Below are 20,763 nucleotides of genomic sequence, written 5' to 3'. Positions count from 1 at the left end.
TAGCAAATGACTCTCAGAGGTCATGTATCCATCGGCCTCAGAGTGGTCAGCTCAGGTCACCCAGCTCAGAAACACCCTGCCTCACTCGCCCCTTCCAGGTGCGGCTGGGAAGAGAACTCTCAGGAAACCCCTGTGTGCCCCCCAGTGCAGGGGTGTATCCTAGTGCAGGGGTGGCCTCACCCTTGCCGCACCCCATGCTGCAGCCCTCTGGGGACCCAGGCCTGAGTGAGGGGTAGGGCTGGGGCTGGGGCTGGCTGAGGGTGACAGTGAGAACCTGGCCAGGCTGCCTGTAGGAGGAAAGGGGCCATGACTCCTGGGCCCTCCACTTGAGGACCACCTGGAGTAGAGCAGGGGGAAGAGGGAGCCTCCTCCATGAATTTCTGAGAGGTGATGGCTGCCAGCTGGAGATACCCAGCAGGTGCCCGGGGGGATGCTTCGAGGAAGAGCTGTCTCCCCAGACCTGGAGCCGGGTGGAGTGTCAGGCACTTCGGGTGGCACTGTGAGTGGCAGAGCCCTGAGACCCCGCAGTGGTGAGAGGGGAAGGGCCCGCAAGAAGAAGAGGAACACAGTTGTTTAATAATTTCCACCCGACTAACCATAGGTAGGAGGTTTTCTTACCAACCCTGGGAAATTGGAGGATGTGCTGTAAGAAGGAAAGCAGACCTGGTAAAATATAAGAGACACCTTGGGACCCCGATGGGTTCATTGCTCAGAAAAGAAAATGAATTTTGGGAATAGACAGAAGACAGGATGGACTTTGATTTGGTTGCTGTGACTGGACCCTGACCCCCTCCAGGAGTTTGCCTCAGGAATGCTAACCAATTTCTGGTCCCAGGGTCCCAGGAATGGGCTGAGCTCGGGTTTTGTTTTGTTTTGTTTTTTAATATATATATATTTTATTGATTTTTTACAGAGAGGAAGGGAGAGAGATAGAGAGTTAGAAACATCGATGAGAGAGAAACATCGATCAGCCGCCTCCTGCACATCTCCTACTGGGGATGTGCCCGCAACCAAGGTACATGCCCTCGACTGGAATCGAACCCAGGACCTTTTAGTCTGCAAGCCGATGCTCTATCCACTGAGCCAAACCGGTTCCGGCTGAGCTGGGTTTTAACACCATTGACAATTAACTACCTTATTATCGGACTTTAACATCCTGGAAGGAGACACAGCCCACAGACCCCACAGCCATTCCACCACCCTCCTTCCCCTTGCATGCAACCTCTCTTCCTCATCCCTATGTGCCCAGCCGGCTAGTAGGAGGTGCTGGAGCAGATTTCCATGGATGGCCTGCCGCTCTCCCATACTGCTGGCAGCATTGGAACAAACACATATGATTTAACCCTGTCTCTGCTTAATTGGCTCAAGTAGTGACAGGCAGCCTGGACCCGTTTGTGTCCAGTTTCAGTGGCGCCTTCCATAAGAGGTGTGTACCAGAGGGCATCTCTTCACGGCCAGTGCTTTCCCAGTGGCAGGGGCTGAAGGGCACCCAGGCTCCCAGGGGACAGGGTGCCGTTTGGACTCTGCACGACATGGGGAGGCTGGCACATCTCTCCATGTGTGGGTTTCCGTGTCGTCTGACTTTCTGTGTCGTTATCGGATGGTCACTTTGGGGATGTGGGCAGCAGTTTCCTGAAGTTGGCTGGACTCCGCATTCCACCGCCCCCTCCCTGGGAGCAGGGGCAGCTGCAAAGCGGGTCCCTGTGACATAGGCAGTTAGACGGGAGCAGAGTAGGAATGAGAGGCCAGGTCCAGGTCACCACGCAGAAAGCCCTGGGTGCCGAGCAACGGGCAAAACTGGGAAAACAAGTGTTTTAGGCTGGAGCCTGGTCCCCAGGGTGACCTTTCCTCCCCTTCCATAGCACTGGTCACATGGTTTATACCCCCTCAGAAAAGGAACAGGGGGCTGGAGAATAGCCTCCTGACTCCCATACGAGCCCTCTAACAACCACTCCCTTAAGCACTAAGTCCCCCGCCCCCACCCCCCACCCCCAGGACATTGAGGTTCTGACCCGAATCAAATAATCTTAAGAAGAAAGCCTGGGGTTTGTTCACCACAGAGACAAGAGTTTTGATCAAACTAGAGATAACAGCCAGGCCCCAGAAAAGCAGCAAAACTAGATGAGGCCTCAGGACCAGCTGCAATGGCTAATGACTGGCTACTGAGGACCAACCAAAATCAGTAGAGACCAGGGCCTTGAAAGGACACACCAGGAAAGCTGATGAATATTCTATTGAGATCCTCCCCTGACACCTCCAGATACAAACCCTGAGGTGAAGGACCCAGCACGCTCTAGGGCAGCCTGCGCCTTCTTCCCCAGAGCAGGTGCTCTCTCTGCCCACCTTTCCTCCACCTTCTTTCCCTTAAGGCACGCACTTTGCCGTTCTTTCTCTTAAGTTCCAAGGGCCCCCCTTCTGCCTCTGTAATGCAGCTTCCTGAGTCCACACGGCCCACCTGGTTCACTTCCTCTACCTTTGTGACTTCTAAGTAAACTTTCTCTTATAATCAGTTTTTGACTCTGACTTCTCTCCTAGCCGAACTCCAGGACCAAGGTCTAATTTCACCATTAATACTGCAGTGGCCACCCCCTCACTGTGGCTGCGTGGGCTGGCCTGAGGCTGGCACAGCTCTGTGTCCGCGTCCCTCCCTGAGCCTGCATCACCTCACTCTCCAGCACTCTGTGAAGCCACGGCCTGCGTGGCCTAGGGTTCAAAGACTTGGAGAAAGAGCTGATGCGCAAATTAACCACACAAGACAAGAAATATAAATTTGGAAATTATGGGGGAAGCCAGTTGTGATCTTGGTACAAGGGACCAAGTTCCACTGAGTCTCCATTCCCATCTGCTTTTATTTACTAGAATACACAATTGCCTTTTAGGAATGCAAACAGACATATCAAAGGTGATGTTTGGTAAACAATAAGATTATCAGGTTAGGGGAGTTTGCTTTAGACCACTGAGTCAGCAGTAGGTAATAAAATGCAGATATTCATCCCAGTGAATATCAAAAAGCCCATTCAGCCTTCTGACTGGACTTCTCCCATTTATATTAATTACTGTTGATCTTGGTTCCCAGCAGCACTCCCTCTGAGTGGGACATCCTTCTGGGTCACTGGTCTCATGTGCTTAGGAAGAACCCACTGAGAGCCTGTGGACAGTGGGGATCCCAGGCAGCTGGGTCCCACTGACAGGACACTGCAGCCCCTCCTCCAAACCCTGCCTTCTCCCCACACCCCCTGAGCCTCGGCTTAGCCCCCAGCAGGGACAGGAAGAGCCTTCTTGAAGCCAACTGCCCCAGAGGAAAGACTCAGCACTGGGCACCAGTCAGACAGGTGACAGACTGTTAGAAACAGTGGCATTGGGATACCCAGCAGCACCTCGGTCTCTGTATGAAAATTGTCGACCACTCAGATTCTGCATCAAACCCAGCTCTCCAATCAGAAGCAACTTGATTCTGGGCAGTTCTCTGGGTCTTTCCCATGCCTGCATTTATACTCTGCAGCCACCTAGACCTGTCCACACCTTGGGGACCTCAGATGGCCCCCACTTCCTGGTAGACACCTCACTCTCAGCTGACCACCCACACTTCCTTTAGCTGTTCCCAACTGGTCTGGGTTGCTAAGCCCTCACCAGCCTAATCCTTCCAGACCCTCTCCAGAGTGACTGTGGCCTCATGCTGAACAGTGTCCCAAGCCAGATAAAATACCCCAGGTGTAATCCAAGGAGAGGAAGCATGAGCTTATGTCCTCCCACATTCTGGGCCCTATGCTCGTGCTGATGCAGCCTCACAATGAATCCGTTTTTCTTTCAGATGCCTATTCATTGCTAATTAGTGGTGAGGCTGATCCTGACCATGTACTGGGCTGTCCTTAAGCTCTGGAGGGAGGGGGGCTCGTGAGAGGCTCCCCACTTGGCCTGGCCCAGCCCAGAGGCCTGACTGTTGTAGGGCACCTAGAGTCTGTGGTTCATGATCAGGGCTCATAAGTCAGTTCCTGGGATGCTCACCATCTGTGCTTTTGCCTCTGTTGCTTTTCTTGTCATTCCTTCAGGGATCCTGTGAAAGCCCAGCTGCCTCCATGTGCTGGGGCCTCACCAGGCAGGAGAAAGATTGGAGAGCTGGGTTTGATGCAGCTATAGGCTGGGAAGGAGCAGCACCCCTAAGGGCCAGCAGGGTGGGGCCCTGTGCATCCATAGGAGGTGGACAGGTCCTTTGAGAGCTGGGTGCTTCCTCCACGTCAGGAGACCCTGCAGAGGCTCCAGAAAGGGCGCTTCCCCCTCCTGCTGCTTTAATTTCCTCCACCCAGTGAGGACGGAGCAGGCTCAGGCCAACCTGTGCAGGTATCACAGCCACTGCCCCTCCGAACGCAGAGGGGCCTCCGAATCCTTAACACAGGTGCCAGGGGGCTACTGCCACCTGGGCAGAGTTAAACTTTCAATCTAGTGCTCTTTTCTGATCCACACTGGCCGTCAGGCCACCCCTCTCCTTAGTCTTACAACGCTGGGGCAGGGAGGGGGAAAGTACTGGAACCAAGTACTAGGCCCAATTCTTGCTGGGGTCCAACCCCAGCAGGTCCAGGGGTCCCCAAAGGTGTGGACAGAGTCTGCGAAGAAGGAATGACAGAGACAGCGTTCAGTTGATCAGCAGCCTAGCCAGGATCTCTAGCCAAGTTCTGGTCAGGATCTCCAACGAAGTTCTGTCTAGGTTCTCCAGCCAAGTTCTGTCCAGATTCTCCAGCTAGGTTCTGTCCAGGTTCTCCAGCTAGGTTCTGTCCAGGTTCTCTAGCCAGGTTCTCCAGCCAGGTTCTATCCAGGTTCTCCTGCCATGTTCTGTCTCTAGGTTCTTCAGCCAGGTTCTGTAGCCATGTTCTCTCACTAGGTTCTCCAGCCAGGTTCTGTAGCCATGTTCTCTCACTAGGTTCTGTCTCTAGGTTCTGAGTGCTGTTGTCTTGTTACATCTGTATTTATACCAGTTGATTCCAATCCTATCAATCTCTATTCCAAAGGTAAGGGCGTTTCTTATCTCCATTCCAGGGAGTAAAGATTATGTAGCTTAAGCATGATTGTTCGTAGTTAAAGTGATTAACTACCCGCCTGGCACTTAGTTAAGGGGTTTTATTCCCTCCCTAACTTCAGGGGGAAATCCCTACCTGGGGATACAACCTTTCTTGGAGAGGTGACCTTGGTTAAAACACATAGCGCCAAGAAGGTGAGTAAACATATTAAGAACAGTATGCCATATACGCCAGGTCCCTGAAACATATTCTGTGCAGATGTTTCTTCCCTGCAGCGACTGTGTCAAGCAGCAAGGATGGACCGGCTCCCAGCAAATTCTGCCTGTTCTCCTGATTCCCAGGATCAGGACAGGACTAGACGTCTACATGACAGCAGAGCCTGTCAGCACACTAGGCAGTTCCTTGTGAAGCATCCATCTACACTAATAAAAGAGAAAAATGGTAATTGGCGTACGGCGATACCGTTTTCATTGGCTAATCAGGGCTATATGCAAATTAACTGCCAACTAAGATTGGCAGTTAACTGCCAACAAGATGGCGGCTAATTTGCATATGTAGGCACAATGCAGGGAGGTGAAAGGGAAAGCAGGAAGAAGCCCCCTGCCACTGACAGTGATCTGAAACCCAGGGGGGAGCTAAGAGCTGGGGGGCAGGGCAAAGGCGGCCATGATCAGAGAATCAGGCGCCTTTGCCGCCCTGGCCAGTGATAGCAGGAAGTAGGGGTGGAGCCAGCGATGGGAGCTGGGCACGGTCGAAGCTGGCAGTCCCAGGAGCTAGGGGTCCCTTGCCTGGGCCTAAAGCGAAGCCCACGATTGCGGCGCCCCCCGCTGCCACTGCAGGTCCCTGCTGCCTGGGCCGGACGCCTAGGCCAGAGGCGTTAGGCCTGGGCAGGGGCGGAGCCTGCAACCGCGGGGAGCTGGGGGTCCCCTGCCCAGGCCTGACACCTCTGCCGGAGGCCTCAGGCCTGGGCAAGGGGCCGATCCAGTGATTGGTGATCGGAGGGTGATGAGGGTCAACTCCTCTGGCTGAGGCATCAGGCCTGGGTGGGGGGCGGAGCCGGGAATTGGGGGGATATGATGGTCCCCTTGCCCAGGCGTGAAGCCTGGGTCAGAGGCGTCAGGCTTGGGCGGGGGGTGGAGCAAGCAATCAGAGGGAGATGGGGGTCCCCTGCCCAGGCATGATTCCTGGGCCAGAGGCATCAGGCCTGGGTGGGGGCCAGAGCCAGTGATCGGGGGGAGATGGGGGTCCCCTGTCCAAGCCTGACACCTCTGGCGGAGGCGTCAGGCCTGGACAAGGGGCCGATCAGACGATCGGAGGGTGATGGGGGTCAACGCCTGAGGGCTCCCAGTATGTGAGAGGGGGCAGGCTGGGCTGAGGGACACTCTCCCCCCCCCCCCCCAGTGCACAAATTTCGTGCACCGGGCCCCTAGTCTTATATGAAAACTGGTGTTTGAACTTTTAACCCTGCTATTTCTGGCTTCTGTAAATGCTTGCTGGCTTAAATAATAAGGAAAATAAGACTACTCCCATTTCAGAAAGGCCATTAAACCTTCTCCAGACGAAGTTATCAGTGCTGGTACCAGGCCAAGCCTTTGGTTGAGGTCTCAAAGCCCCAGCACATAGGGCCCTTTAAGAACTTGCAAAGGAGACTGGAAAAAAACCAGTCTCCCATATTTGGGAGACAAAAAAAGGTAAAATGGTATAAAAACAGGAAACTTCCTGTGTGATTTTGCCCAGAATTTGAGAGACATTTTCCTCTGGGCCCGCGTGTAATAATAATAATAATAATAAAGGTAACTCCATCTCTCTAAGCGTTGCTTGGTTCTTCTCCGGTTTTCTGTAACATTGTTGGTTCCCTGAGACTCTGGGAAAACCAACCCATCCTTGACCTTTTGGCCTCCGGTGTGGACTAGGTTGAGGACCAGGGGAGACAGATAGGCTTCCGGGAGGCGCTGCTCTGCTGATTTAGCAGAATTGAATCGGGGGACTTCGGGCACTCTTGGACCTCAGCCCAGGACCCAGCCGGCATCTGGAGAGAGTGGACGGACACATCTGGATCTGTTGACAGAATTGGTAAGGTAGGGGCCCCAGTCAGTCAGGCCCACTCCAAGTGAGTGGAAGGGGGAGCTTGATCACCTCCCCGGAAATCAAGGACTTCCTCAGGCAAATTAATCAGGAACCAGGTGGACTGTTTAAACTCTGGGTAAATATCTGGTAGAAGTCAAAACTTGGGCTGTCTGGTATATAAATGTGGGACTCGGAGGTGAGTAGATTCAGATTCGATTAAGGAATTATGAGTACACTCTGCCGTTTGTTTGTGTGGGACTAGCCAATTTGCTACTGAGAAGGGGACTGGATGCAGTCTTAACTCCTCTGGTAGGTTCTCACCAAGATGTTGGTCGAGAATTCTGTTCTGGGGCATGGGTGCCGGGAGTGCCCCCACGCCCATCTGGGGAGTTGGGCATTGTTTCGTTTATCTGCTCAGCTCCAGTCTGGGCTAGTCTACTGAGAGAGTGTGAGTACAGATGTTTGTCTGTCTTGGCATAATTATCTGCCCATTAACTGGTCTGTGTGAAGCGAAAGCTACTTTGATTTATTTTGCATTTCTGTTGATTCATCTGGCTAAACGTTTGGGCTGAACCCGTGATGGCCTGCAAAAGTCTCTAGAGATGTTTGCTCTCTATCACAGAGGGAATCAGGCCACTTAGCTAATAAAAATTTCTATCTATCGGTTGCTCTTCCCTGAGTTGTAAAATTGCTGTATTAAATTGAAATTTTGAAGTTCTGGGGTAGAATTAAAGACTAATACAAAGACTGGCTAGGTTCCAAGATTGCTTGGTTCTGAGATTGCTTGTAAGAAAAGCAAGAGAGAAGTCTTTTCAAGTTAAATATTTTCTTAGCAAATTAACAAAGCAGTAAATTTCAAAGAACTAAGAACTTGATATTTATGGTTTTTCTTATCTCTTTTGGTGGATGGAGATTCCCAGGGGCAGGGCTTACAGCTCCGCATGGCGGAGAGATTTGTGGGCCCTGTCCCTGCCTGTGACATCATAGTCCTGCATGAGCCACCTGAGGCAGAACTAAGGCTGAAGTTATTATTAACTGTCTATGGACCCCGCTAACCCTGGTTGTGTCTTGTGTGGGCTGTTGTCTTCATGGTTGTGTGTTTTGTTTGACTTGCCATTTTCAGTTATTTATTAGGATCCTCATAGAGGACATAACCTGGTCTTTCCCTTCCTGCCTCATCCTGATTCTGACAGCATCTGTAACTGGATTAAAGATCTTTTCTTTCAGGAGGCCCTCCAAGCTTTCAGTCTGCAAGAAATCTCCCTATACACCCTTATCCTCATCCGCTATCTTTCCAGGCTAACTAAGAGTCATTTTTCTCCACAGGTCAGACCCCAGCCTCTGAGAGGGAGCACTACTACAGTGGTAGTCTGTGGTTTTCTCCAAAACTCCCACTGTTTAAAGGGGGACAAACAATTGGATGGGGTCAGGGGGATTGGTCGGAAAGATCAATAGTAGTAAAGGAGGAGGATTTAAGATCCTCTAAGGCAGCGGTTCTCAACCTGTGGGTCGAGACCCCTTTGGGGATCAAATGACTCTTTCACAGGGGTCGCCTAAGACCATCGGAAAACACATATATGATTACATATTGTTTTTGTGATTAATCACTATGCTTTAATTATGTTCAATTTGTAACAATGAAATTGGGGGTTACCACAACATGAGAACTGAATTAAAGGGTCGCGGCATTAGGAAGGTTGAGAACCACTGCTCTAAGGGTTTAGACTGGCTGCACATTAGAATCACCTGGGAATCTTTTTAAAATCCTGATTTCTGGGCCTCATCCTCCAGAAATTCTGTTTCTTTGTTATGGGGTGGGGCCACAACATTAGTAACAAAGAAACAGAATTTCCAGAGGATGAGGCCCAGAAATCAGGATTTTAAAAAGATTCCCAGGTGATTCTAATGTGCAGCCAAGGTTGAGAACCACTGGCTTAGAGTAAAGAGGAAAAATCTATGAGGGAAAGCACCTGTTACAGAAAGAAAAAAGTATCCTTAAATGTAAAAGCCTAAATATACAGGATCTCAGACCATTTGCCTTGTTTCAGGACAGAGTAAATGGTTAATGCAGAGAGGGGGGAGGGATGTCAGCAGTTAATTCTGAAGCAGGGAGAGATAGGTTTTTGTTGATTTTACTGGCTGCAGACCACTCTGCAGGCGTAGGGGTCTGGTCCGTAACCTACCACCAGGTGTCTTATCAGAACTAAACTAAATTCAAGGTCGTAAGTTTTCTGCCAGCACAATTAATCTTTCTCTGCCCTGGTTTATTCTTTTTAACCCTTCCAATACTAAATTAAACTGATACAATATACTTGAAATTACATAAGAAAAAATATAGCAGTTTGTACTAGACAAGTTTCAATTTACCTGTTCTTAGTTTTATCACAGAAGGTTTAGGTATGTTTTCTTGAAAGTAAAAGTACATTTAAAATATGTTCATAAATATTAATCTAAAAATGCTGACTGTTCACTTTTGGTAATCAATAAAGGATTGAGGTTTCTAAGAATAAAGAATTCTAATACATTAAAAAACAAAACAAAAAAAAACTAAACTCCCAGGAGCCAAGTGAAGGAGAAACGAAACTGAAGTCCGCAGCTGCCCTGGTGATTTAGAACAGGTTGCTAGGCAGACTCAGCCCCTGAGAGCCAGGTGAAAGAAGGCGAGGGTGGGGGGAAGCGGGGAAGGGGGCTGGATGCCCATGCTGCCTCAGTGGCCCTGGATGAAGCCGCCACAGTGAGAAAAGTGGGGGACAGCAGAAATTTACCTGACACTAGAGCTGCCCCGCTGCCGCCCAGTGAGTAATGAGTGTTTTACAACAAGCAATACAAGACTTAGGCCTTTGGCTTGCTGGCTACAGCAGTTAAAACAGAAACCAGTGACTGCTACTAGCCTTCCTGCAGCCCCAGGAATAGAGCATCTGTCCCGACCCGCGGGACAACAACGGGGGAACGAAGAGACACCCTAGGAGAATGAGACAAACAAGGGACACGAAAGAATGGAGGCAAGACAAGTTCTGATCAAGCCTCAACTTTATTCTCACAGCGGCAGAATATATACTGTTTTAGGGAAGGGGGGTGGGTAAAGGGGTCTATGGGCAGTAACCTTTTGCTAGAGATTTATTAGGCTTCTGATGGCTGTGCTTATCAGCGGAGATGTGTGATTTAGCAGGCTCTGGATGGCTGTGTGTTTATCAGTGGAGATGTGTGATTTAGTAGCTATGTGAGGGTAGTTTATCTGTAACTGCTGGCCAATTTGCAAGACACAGGTGGTTTCTGGTAATTAGGAGTTTCTGGAGGAACCAGAAACTTATAATTCTTAAGATGGCTTTGTTTAAGCCAATATCTTTAATGGCTCCCAACAAGCATCGAGCCCGGGATCTGTGAAAGCAGCAGATAGAGCTAATGAAAGCTCCCTGTTTGCAAATGTACTAAAAGGGTTCAGTACCTATTGCTGCTGGAAGAGGAGGGGCTGATATCCCCTTCCAGTGCACTCCCTTAGGAGAGGCCTGGTCGCTGCTCTGCCACAAAGGGGCCTGGTGGGAAGACAAGTATAGCAGGGCCCTGTAACTGATAAACAGGATTAACAAAAAGGGCAAAAGAAAGGCACTCTCCCTGGACCCAGGAGCCATCAGGACTTTGAAATTCTCCAAGAGAGGAGGAGTCTGACTGAGAGACTGGCTGAGACCCCATTGGGTTAGAAGAACCGGAGGCTGCATATTGAACTTATAAACTGCAGTTTGCTAGGCAGAGGTCCAAGCCCAGTTGTATAGGTGTTAAGCTGCCTGTGTACAGCAAAACAACTTTCTCCCGTGCCAGAATACATTTTAGGGAAATTGGACAGACTGTGTTTGTGGCTAGAAAAGAGAACTGGGCACCATGCACAGCCCTGACAGTGGTCTGCAGAAAACTATAATAGACTTAGATGATGCCTGCATCTTCATAGACATGGCTCCAGAGAGACAAGGACAATTTTGCTTTGTGTGGGAAGGTTAAGAATAGACTTTAGTCACCTTCCTAAGATGTTTGTATAGCCCTACCATGTGTCATGTTTAGTAGCAGAAGAGTTAGCTGTCAGAAGCAGCCACAGTGCCAATGTTATACTTCATTATATAAATATAGTAATCTTTAATTCTCCTACACATTTAAATGCAGTTGTCAAAAGGGCAGGTGCCCAACTGGGCAAAGAAGAATACCCATCAGGTTTTGGTCTCTATTGAGAGACAATTGGCAGCCTGTATACTGTCTTGCAGGCCTGTGTGACCATGCCCATGCCAGGGGTGGCACAAAACTCAACTTTAGCAAACTGGGGAAGGCCTGTTTAGAACAGAGGGAAGTAGTGAAGTGGTGAATACTAGCCCTCTGTTACAGGAATTACAGACCCCGTGAGATCCTGGGACACGTGAGACCCTGTAAAGAAATAAAGCTCCCTTAGTCCGTTCCGAGAGAACAAGTCAAGTAAGGGAGCCCTACTACAGGGACAGCTGTGACTATCTATTTGAATATAGACACATTTTGAATTTCTTCTTGCCATTTGAAGACAGTTATATTACTCTGAAGAGTCCATAAAAAGGACTGACAAGGAAAATCAGAAGATCTTAAAGCAGGTCAGTATATTTTTCTCCTTATATAATTCCTCTGAAATTTAGCAATGCTTAATAAATCATGGCAATACATTTCTTTGCATAAATTCATTAAGACTGGTTCCTAATAGTGGTTTTATTAACCGAAAACTTTGACTGGAGTATCATGTTTTAAAGAGCCCTGTCTGGACTCTGAAGACTTGAAGCCAATAAGAGTGCCACGGAAAAAGCCTGCTTGGGAGCCCTGAAAATGACCTGCACTGGAGCATCAGGCTCATGACCTACTGTGCCAAGCCAGCTCAGCCAAGGGTTCAAAAGCCTGAGGGTGGCGAATAGATGAAGAAATGACAGACAAAGAGAATAAGCTGGGTCTAGGTGGATCTTCCTGTGCCCTCTAAGCTGGGACTTGTTTGTGGCTTTGCCAATAGGTCAGTCCAAGGCTTAACCCTATAGCCGCGCCCTACATCTCGCTCTCTTTTTTTATTTTTAAGCTACTATACTGAAAGTAAAACTTAAGCATCAAGAACAAAACTCTGGCTATTAAAACAATAACAAAACAATGCCAATGCAAAACCCAAACTACAAACATGTTAACATTTTAAAACTTAAACATAAAGCTCTGGCTATTAACAAAACAATGCCAATGTGTTAACATTTTTAAAACTAGTAAGAATAATAAAACAATGTCAATGCAAAACAGCAATAAGTGAGTTTCTGCTAAATGAAAGTTTCTTTTGCTGATTTACTCAGAGTCTTTGGACTTGGCTGCACAAGACTTTGCAGAAGACTGGCAGCTAACCAATGCTAGCATAGCCAGAAACATGATTGAGGGAGTAGCTTCCACATCTTGTTTTTCTACCATCTGCTGGGTCTCAGTTGTTAACTTCTTCAGCTGACCCCATGTTGGCACCTCGGTCCCTTGTGTAGCCTTCGTCATCTTCCTTTTTCGTATTGCTGTAATTGGGCAACTCTCAGTCTTTTGAATGAAGGAACAAGGAGCTTCTCTGGGTCCATTGTGGTGACGCACGTAAAGCTCTGGCACCCAAATTGGCTGCGCTGCTCTTTCTGGAAAGATACAAACACAACCTCTTCCCCACATCATTACTAGATCTGGTAAAACTCTTGTCAGGAGGCCCAATGCCTTTCGGCCACTGTACAGCTCTCTGCATTGTAATTCAAAAATTTTTACACATAACATTCTTCTCCCCCTTTTTTGTTTTTATAGTTGCATATTAAGGGTAGGATGGCACTTTCTGCTATTGCCTGAGTCCTGATCTATCACCCCAGGGAGAACTTGCCAATCCTGCGCTTCCCAGGGTGGCATGATAAAGGTTTACTGAGCTGGCTGGAAAGGATGCAGTGGGGTTAAGGATAAGGCTCCTTAGGCCTACTTTCTCCCATGCCTCTACATTTACCTTTCCTTCCTCAGAAAACCATGTGCAGGTTTTACTTACAAAATCCAACAAATCAAAAAGCTGTTCATATCTCACAGAACAGCCCCATGCTTAGAGCATAGCATTAAGCATTGGATACGTATAAATTCTTTTCCTGCAATCTTGAATTTCCCATGTTTTACACCTAGTTATATTACTAAACTTCGCTCCTTACCTTCCTTCTTGTTTTCTGCACGTGCTTCATTGGAGTGTCCTTTCACCTGACAACTGTAGTTCCCCCAAAATCAGGCCCAGCATTGGGTGCCACATGTGCTGAGCCAGCTCAGCCAAGGGTTCGAAAGCCTGAGTGAGGGTGGTGAAAGGATGAAGAAATAACAGACAAAGAGAATAAGCTGGGTCTAGGTGAATCTTCCTGTGCCTGGCTGAGGCCACAGAGAGAGATCCAGAGGCAAGCTAAGCCTTTATTTTATAGCCAGAGGTAAACAAGGTAGTGGTCACCATAGTTACAAAGTTCTTGTGAGTTTCACTTGTTTGGGCAGCACTTGCTGCTCCTCCCACAGCCCATTAGCTACCTAGGAAAGATCTAGGGAGCATCATAAGGTCAAGCCTAATTATGCTAAGAGGACTGTGCCCTCTAAGCTGGGACTTGTTTGTGGTTTTGCCAATAGGTCAGTCTGAGGCTTAACCCTATAGCTGCGCCCTACACCCTACCATCACTGGCAGTTGGTCAGAGTAGAAGGGGAGCAATAAGGGCGCCTCTGCATCCCTGCAGAACCCCCACGCACTCTGGGCCGCAATGAGTGGTAGGGCCTTAAAGCCTATGGCCCTGGGTAGAGCCACTGCAGGTAAGGGATTCACCTAACTCAGCAGATACTGCAGGCAGGCCTGATGGCAGCTGGATGGCTTGGCTTCATTAAGTTTCAATCATGAAATTCCGGCAAAGGTAGTCAGTTACCATTCTTGTTGTGTTTATGCAAACAATCAGGCCAAATTGAATACAATAAAAAAAAATTGGTCTTAATTTGGCTCTTTTGATAAACATAGAGGTAATTTTGAGGAGAAAAATTCTATTTCAGTAGATATTATTAAAACTGAAATGTTTTCTTTCCCTTCCACCAGACCATTTGTTACGGTTTGTCTCTGCCAGGTCACAAGCCCACCTCCTTCTGTGCCCAGGCCTCATCATCCCTCTGACAGATAGCAAGGATCTCTTGGCTCTGAGAGAAAACTCCATCCCTCCTCAGCACGAAGCAGCTACAGAAGAAATTCAACGTCCATTTTCCCTAAAAGAATTCAGAGCCAGGATCCTTGAAGTAATATATTAGGCAGTTAGACAGATATGAGCAGAGCAAGGACGATGGGCCAACTAGCGCTACCAGATGTAACTAAGTATTTCTACCTCTGGGTATGTAAGACAAGGGGCATAGCCAAAGAGGTACTCACCCAAAGTCTCAGCCCCTAGAAAAGGTTGGTAGACTATTTGTCCAAAAGACTTGACCCCTTTGCATTTGGGTGACCTACTTGCCTCTGGGCAGTAGCAGCCACAGCTATGCTTATCAAAAAAGCAAATAAGTTAACCCTAGGGCAGGAACTAATCCTAACTGCCCCACAGGAGGTTGAGGCTTTACTCCGGAACACACTGGAGTGCTAAATGTCAAATGCTCGAGTCACCCAGTTTCAGGCTCTTCTACTCGACCAGCCCCACATCTGGTTCCACAAGACTCCTGCTATCAACCCTGCCAGCCTCCTCCCAGGCGATGACTCTGAAGAACCGCTGTATGACTGTTCAGAGGTCGCTGACTTAGTACAGCCCGCCTGGGCCTCACTGACACCTCACTGGCATCGCCGGACAAGGTACTGTTCACGGATGGGAGTAGTTTTGTCCAGGAAGGAATCAGGTATGTGGGGGCTTAGACCGAACCATCTGATCTCAGGCACTCACTCGCGGGACCTCGGCACAGAAGGCCAAGTTAATTGCCCTTATTCAGGCTCTCCGATGGGCAAAGAAAAATCAGTAACAATTTATACAGACAGCAGGTACTCATTTGCAATGGCTCACGTACATAGTGCTATTTACAAGGTCAGGGGACTCCACAGAAGCAAGAGGGAACCGGGCCACAGACGAAGCGGCCTGGGAGGCTGCCCTAAAACCAGTGGGGCCTCTACAGATTCTAGTGATTTTTCCAAACCCTGACCTACCCACCTCACCAGCTTACATGGAAACCCGATCTAGAAAAGCTGAAATCCATAACCAATCTTTACCCAAGTTCTTACAGTCCACCCCGAAAGCGGTCCAAGAGCACATCTGAGACACGCTGCCTGAACAACTTCTGATCTGGTCCGTCCCTTCCAACCTGGTGCCTCTGTTTAGATAAAGAAATTTGCCACCCAAGGACTGACTCCTACCTGGAAAGGACCACCCCCATGGCAGTCAAGGTCGACGGGATCCTGATGTGGCTTCATCACACCCGGCTTAAGACAGCCAGGCAAAATAGAGAATCCAGGACTCTTTGGACCCTCTAGAGCAGCAGTTCTCAACCTGTGGGTTGCAACCCCTTTGGGTGTTGAATGACCCTTTCACAGGGGTCGCCTAAATACATCCTGCATATCAGATATTTACATTACGATTCATAACAGTAGCAAAATTACAGTTATGAAGTAGCAACAAAAATAATTTTATGGTTGGGGGTCACCGCAACATGAGGAACTGTGTTAAAGGGTCGCGGCATTAGGAAGGTTGAGACCACTGCTCTAGAGATTATTCCTGGCCCTCAGTCCAGTCCCTTATCTTATAAACAGGCCCACTGACTTTATTCAGCAGAGAATTAATTTTATTAAGCTTATAATCCTCAAGGGTCAATATAACTCCCTCCCCAACAATGATACAAAAGAGTCAATGTTTTGACTCATGTACATAAAACCAGTGGGGAATGAAGCATCCATCTTATATAAAAACTGCTGTTTGAACTTTTAACCCTGCTATTTCTGGCTTCTATAAATGCTTGCTGGCTTAAATAATAAGGAAAATATGACTACTCCCATTTCAGAGAGGCCATTAAACCTTCTCCAGACAAAGTTATCAGTGCTGGCGTCAGGCCAAGCCTTTGGTTGAGGTCTCAAAGCCCCAGCACATAGGGCCGTTTAAGAACTTGCAAAGGGGACCGGAAAAACCCCATATTTGGGAGACAAAATAAGGCAAAATGGTAAAAATACAGGAAACTTCCTGTGTGATTTTGCCCAGAATTTGAGAGACATTTTCCTCTGGGCCCGCGCGTAATAATAATAAAGGTAACTCCATCTCTCTAAGCGTTGCTTGGTTCTCCGGTTTTCTGTAACACTTGGAAAACAAAACCCTCGAGGTCCGGGCTGATAGAAGTCAGAGACTGGAAACTGTCCCCAGAGGACAGGGCTGTGATGACAGCAGGCAGGGTTGGGGGTGGGGAGGGGCACCTGGAGGACCAGAGTGGGGTGCAGACACATGGGGAGACTGGCTGGGATGAGGGGTGTGGAGAGTTTGGGGAGCACTGGATGAGGTGAGCGTGGACCCCATCCCTGAGCCAGGGGCCTGCGGGACTGCAGCAGCCTCACACCTATGAGGTCAGCCCTGCCAGGACATGGCTACCATTCTCACTCCCATCACAGAGCTGGAGAACAGGGCAGGGAGGTTGTTTGGTGCCCAAGGACATGCAGGTGGGACGGGACGAGTTGGACTTGGAACCCAGGCCCCCCTCGGACCAGCACCCACAGCAGCCTCTGGAAAGATCTGATTGCTCTGACTTGAGTCTGGAGGCCAGGGAGATGCGGCCAAAGCCCAAACCGGCCTGGCTGGGCACCCAGGCCTCGGCTCCAACAGGCAGGGCTCCAGACTTTCCTGAATGAAGCACAGGAGTGTGTCTCCTCAACAGACTCCGGCCACCTCCCATGGTCCCACTCTCCCCGCCCACCACATCTGTGCAGCCCCTACGAGGGCCCAGGGATCCTGGCCGTCACAGCGGGAGGACACCAGGCTGCTCACTCCACCAGACTTCAGATGGGTGGGCAGCAGGTTGGGGGGCCCGAGAGAGTGACCAAGGGAGATGCCCCAGCGCTCCACCTCCCACCGTGCAAATGCGGGCAGCACACAAGCCCTGTCAGGATCAGCCCCGGTGGACAGCTTTATTCCGATCTCAGGGAGGCAGCAGGACCCAGCAGGTATACACCCCACCCCAATGCCCAGGTATACCAGGCTCTGGACACAGCAGGTGGGCAGCCTCATCCCAGAGTTGCTGGGGTCCAGCCCCAGCAGGTCCAGGGGTCCCCAAAGGTGTGGACGGAGTTGGCGAAGAAGGAATGACACAGAAACAGCGTTCAGTTGATCAGCAGCCTAGCCAGGATCTCTAGCCAAGTTCTGGTCAGGATCTCCAGCGAAGTTCTGCTTAGGATCTCCAGCCAGGTTCTGTGTCCATGTTCTCTTGCTAGGTTCTCCAGCCAGGTTCTCCAGGTTCTCCAGCCAGGTTCTGTCCAGGTTCTCCAGCCAGGTTCTCTCGCTAGGTTCTGTCTCTAGGTTCTGTGGCCAGTTTCTGTCCAGGATCTTTTGCCATGTTCTCTCCAGTGAAGTTCTTCTGTCTCTGGGTTCTGTGTATGTTCTGTGTGTAGGTTCTATCTTCTAAGTTCTGTGTCTAGGTTCTGTGTCCTGTTGTCTTGTTACATCTGTATTTATACCAGTTGATTCCAATCCTATCAATCTTTATTCCAAAGGTTAGGGTGTTTCTTATCTCCATTCCAGGGAGTAAAGATTATGTAGCTTAAGCATGATTGTTCGTAGTTAAAGTGATTAATTACCCGCCTGGCACTTAGTTAAGGGGTTTTATTCCCTCCCTAACTTCAGGGGAAAATCCCTACCTGGGGAAACAACCTTTCTCGGAGAGGTGACCTTGGTTAAAACACACAGTGCCAAGAAGGTGAGCAAACATATTAAGAACAGTATGTTGCGTTGGTGGTATAGTGGTTAGCATAGCTGCCTTCCAAGAACAGTATGCCATATATGCCAGGTCCCTTGAAACAGCAAGGATGGACCGGCTCCCGGCACAGGGTCCCCGGGTGGCCTTGCTCAGGCCTCAGTTCTTTTGTCCTTGCCCCTGTCTGTCTTCCGTCTCAGGGGTGGGGTTGTTACCTTCCAGGCTCCGTGCCTGGGTCATCCCTGCCCAGCAGGCCTCTTGGAGAGTGTCCACACCCATGGTGAGTTCAGGGCCCATGCTGTGGCTCTTCACTACTGGTCACAGTCCCTCTCCCCTCTCCAGCAGGCAGCACCTCCCAGAGAGCCCTGGATCTGGTCCCCACACGCCTGTGTCATCTCCTAGGCCACAGTCACACACAGAGAGTCCTGGCTCTTGTGAGCCTTGGCAGTGGGAGTCCCGGCTAATGCAGACGCCTCCTGGAACTCCTTGGCCATGTAGTAGTAGCAGATGGCGTCCAGGCAGCAATTGGAATCCGAGACCATGCCAGTAATGTAGAGGATGTCCTGAATGACACAGGTGTTCAGGCCTGTGGCCAATCGCCACGTCAGCACCACGTGCAAGGGCAGGAAGCAGACCACGAACACCACCAGGTTTGCCCAGACCATGCAGGCAGCCTTCCGGGTTGCCTGGCCCACGTCGGCAGTTGGCCTCTGGCCCAGGGCAGTCACCACCTGCAGAGAGCAGAAGACCAGCACGGCCAGCGGCAGGTAGAAGCCCAACAGGGAGAAGACCACAGTTTGGGGCTTTTGCCGGGAGGGGTTCCCAAAGCAGAAGCCACCCTCTTGGTCCTTCAGGACCCAGCGAAGCAGCAGGGAGCCGACCACCAGCACCCAGAGCACTGCACACACGGCCCCGGCCTGCTTCGGGGAGCGGAGCCCGCGGCCACACAGCGGGTGCCGCACAGCCACGTAGCGGTCCACAGCGATGGCCATGATCAGGCTGATGCTCATGTACCTGTTGGCCAGGTAGATGCCCTGGGAGAGCTGGCAGAGTACCGTGTCACCACTGTTGTCCTTATTCATGGACAAGAGCATGAAGGGCAGAGTGCAGAGCAGGCAGAGGTCGGCCACGGCCAGGTTGACCATGTAGATGTGGGTCTCTGTCCACTTGCGCAGGCGGCAGCAGAACACCCAGAGCGCCAGGCCGTTGAGCAGCAGGCCCAGCACCAGCAGCAGGCCCAGGTAGGCGTGGAAGATGTGTGTGACCAGCGGGGAGCTGGTGATGGGGCAGGTGCTGTTGTTCATGGTCCTGGGGCTGCAGGAAGGGAGCAGGGGTGAGGAGGGCTGGCAGCATACGGAGCTCAGTGAATGGCAAGGCCCCGCCCATCTCTGGCTGGGGATGAGCCCCTACCCCATATCCAAAACTCACTTTTCCCAAAGAAGTCATAGAAACCATAGGAGCTCTGAGGCCCCCGCAAGCCAGACCCCTGCCCCCTGGAAGGTGGGAAAATCAAGGCCTTTGGAGCTGGGTGGGCCCAACATGGCCCAGTGAGCCAGCCCAGGCCTGTGACCAGCAGGGAGACCCTCGAACTCTCGAGAGCCCTCCTCTCCCGGGCCCTGCCTGCTGCTGGGCAGAGAGGAAGGCAGAGGAGCTCGCTGCCCACCTCCAGTCCAGCCGATTCAGCTCTCAGGACAGGGCGCCGGAAAGGGCGACTCTAAGGAGGGCCCAGGACGCTGCTGCATGGCCTTCTGCCTCTCCTCCCGCTTCCCGGACCTACCTTTGACCCACACCTGCTCCTCAACAGAGTGGTCAGCATGTACCCCCCTGGCCACTCGTGGCAGCCGAGGTCCAGACAGCAGGGGCTGTGGATCAGGACAGCTCCCCAGAAAACTCCAGAAGTCTGGTCTTCCTCCTCCTTCCTGCCTGCCCTCCCTATTCCCTGAGGCCCCCTCCCAGCCCCCATCCGGGATAGGGAGCCCCTTGAGCTCCCTGTGGTCAGAACCCTGAGGGAGCTCTGCCCTCCAGGCCCAGACCGGCCACACAGTGGCACTGGGCGACCTCCACCCCGTCATCATCATCATCAGAAGCTCCCACACAGCCTCCCCTCCCTGTCTATGCTGGCCTCTCATGCCCCCGAATACACCCCATCACTCAGGGCAGGAGGGTCAGGACCAGCGCACCAGGGCCTGAGGACGTGGTCAGGGTCCAACCTCCAGGTGATGGCACCTGATGCTGAGATGGATTCTGCATTCACCCTGCGCTGGGTCAACCTTGGAGCCTCCCAGGGGGCTGCGGCTGCTGGTGTCCCATGTGGTGGGGTAATGGAGCATGTGATGAGGACCAGGGAGCCATGCCTCCTCCCACCCCAGGAACAGGGGCCCTCCAGGTGGGGAATGGAAGTGGGTCAGTCTGCGGGTTGAGGGGTGGTGGGTGGCGGGAGGCGGGGGAGAGGGCCTGGGCCAGGCTGGGTGGGTTCTTTTCTCTTCCCTCCCCCCAGGAAATAACCAGCATTTGCAGAGTCATTAGGCTCATTAGCGCTGGCTGGGCCCTCTGGGAGCCTCCAGACACAGGCCATTAGAGAGGCAGGAGCAGGTTTCAGCCAGAAGCAGAAATATTCCGCTGAGTATCCCATCCCATCTCTTTTGCATTTTAAAACGGCACATTTGCCAGCAATTAAAATTTCATGCACGCTTTTCCGTATGTAACATCCCTGCACGCCCCATGATCTCACTCCTTGTTTTTTGAAGGATTCTGTTGGTTCTTTCTGAGACAC

General features: G+C 50.8%; 1 protein-coding gene across 1 annotated transcript; it reads right to left on the bottom strand.

Annotated features, from left to right (window-relative positions):
- Nucleotides 1–17,186: 17,186 nt before the first annotated feature.
- Nucleotides 17,187–19,294, bottom strand: GPR35 (G protein-coupled receptor 35; the record flags this gene model as incomplete). The annotated part of the gene is made up of 1 exon (XM_081096024.1): nucleotides 17,187–19,294. The coding sequence occupies one exon, from the start codon at nucleotides 19,292–19,294 to the stop codon at nucleotides 18,389–18,391; it is 906 nt and encodes a 301-aa protein (XP_080952150.1). The 3' UTR covers nucleotides 17,187–18,388.
- Nucleotides 19,295–20,763: the final 1,469 nt, after the last annotated feature.

Source organism: Myotis nattereri (assembly GCF_964212035.1).
Source record: "Myotis nattereri genome assembly, chromosome: 7".
In the NCBI taxonomy this organism is placed as follows: Eukaryota; Metazoa; Chordata; class Mammalia; order Chiroptera; family Vespertilionidae; genus Myotis; species Myotis nattereri.
The sequence above is the reverse complement of the archived record's forward strand: the minus strand, read 5'-3'. Positions and strand labels throughout refer to the sequence as shown.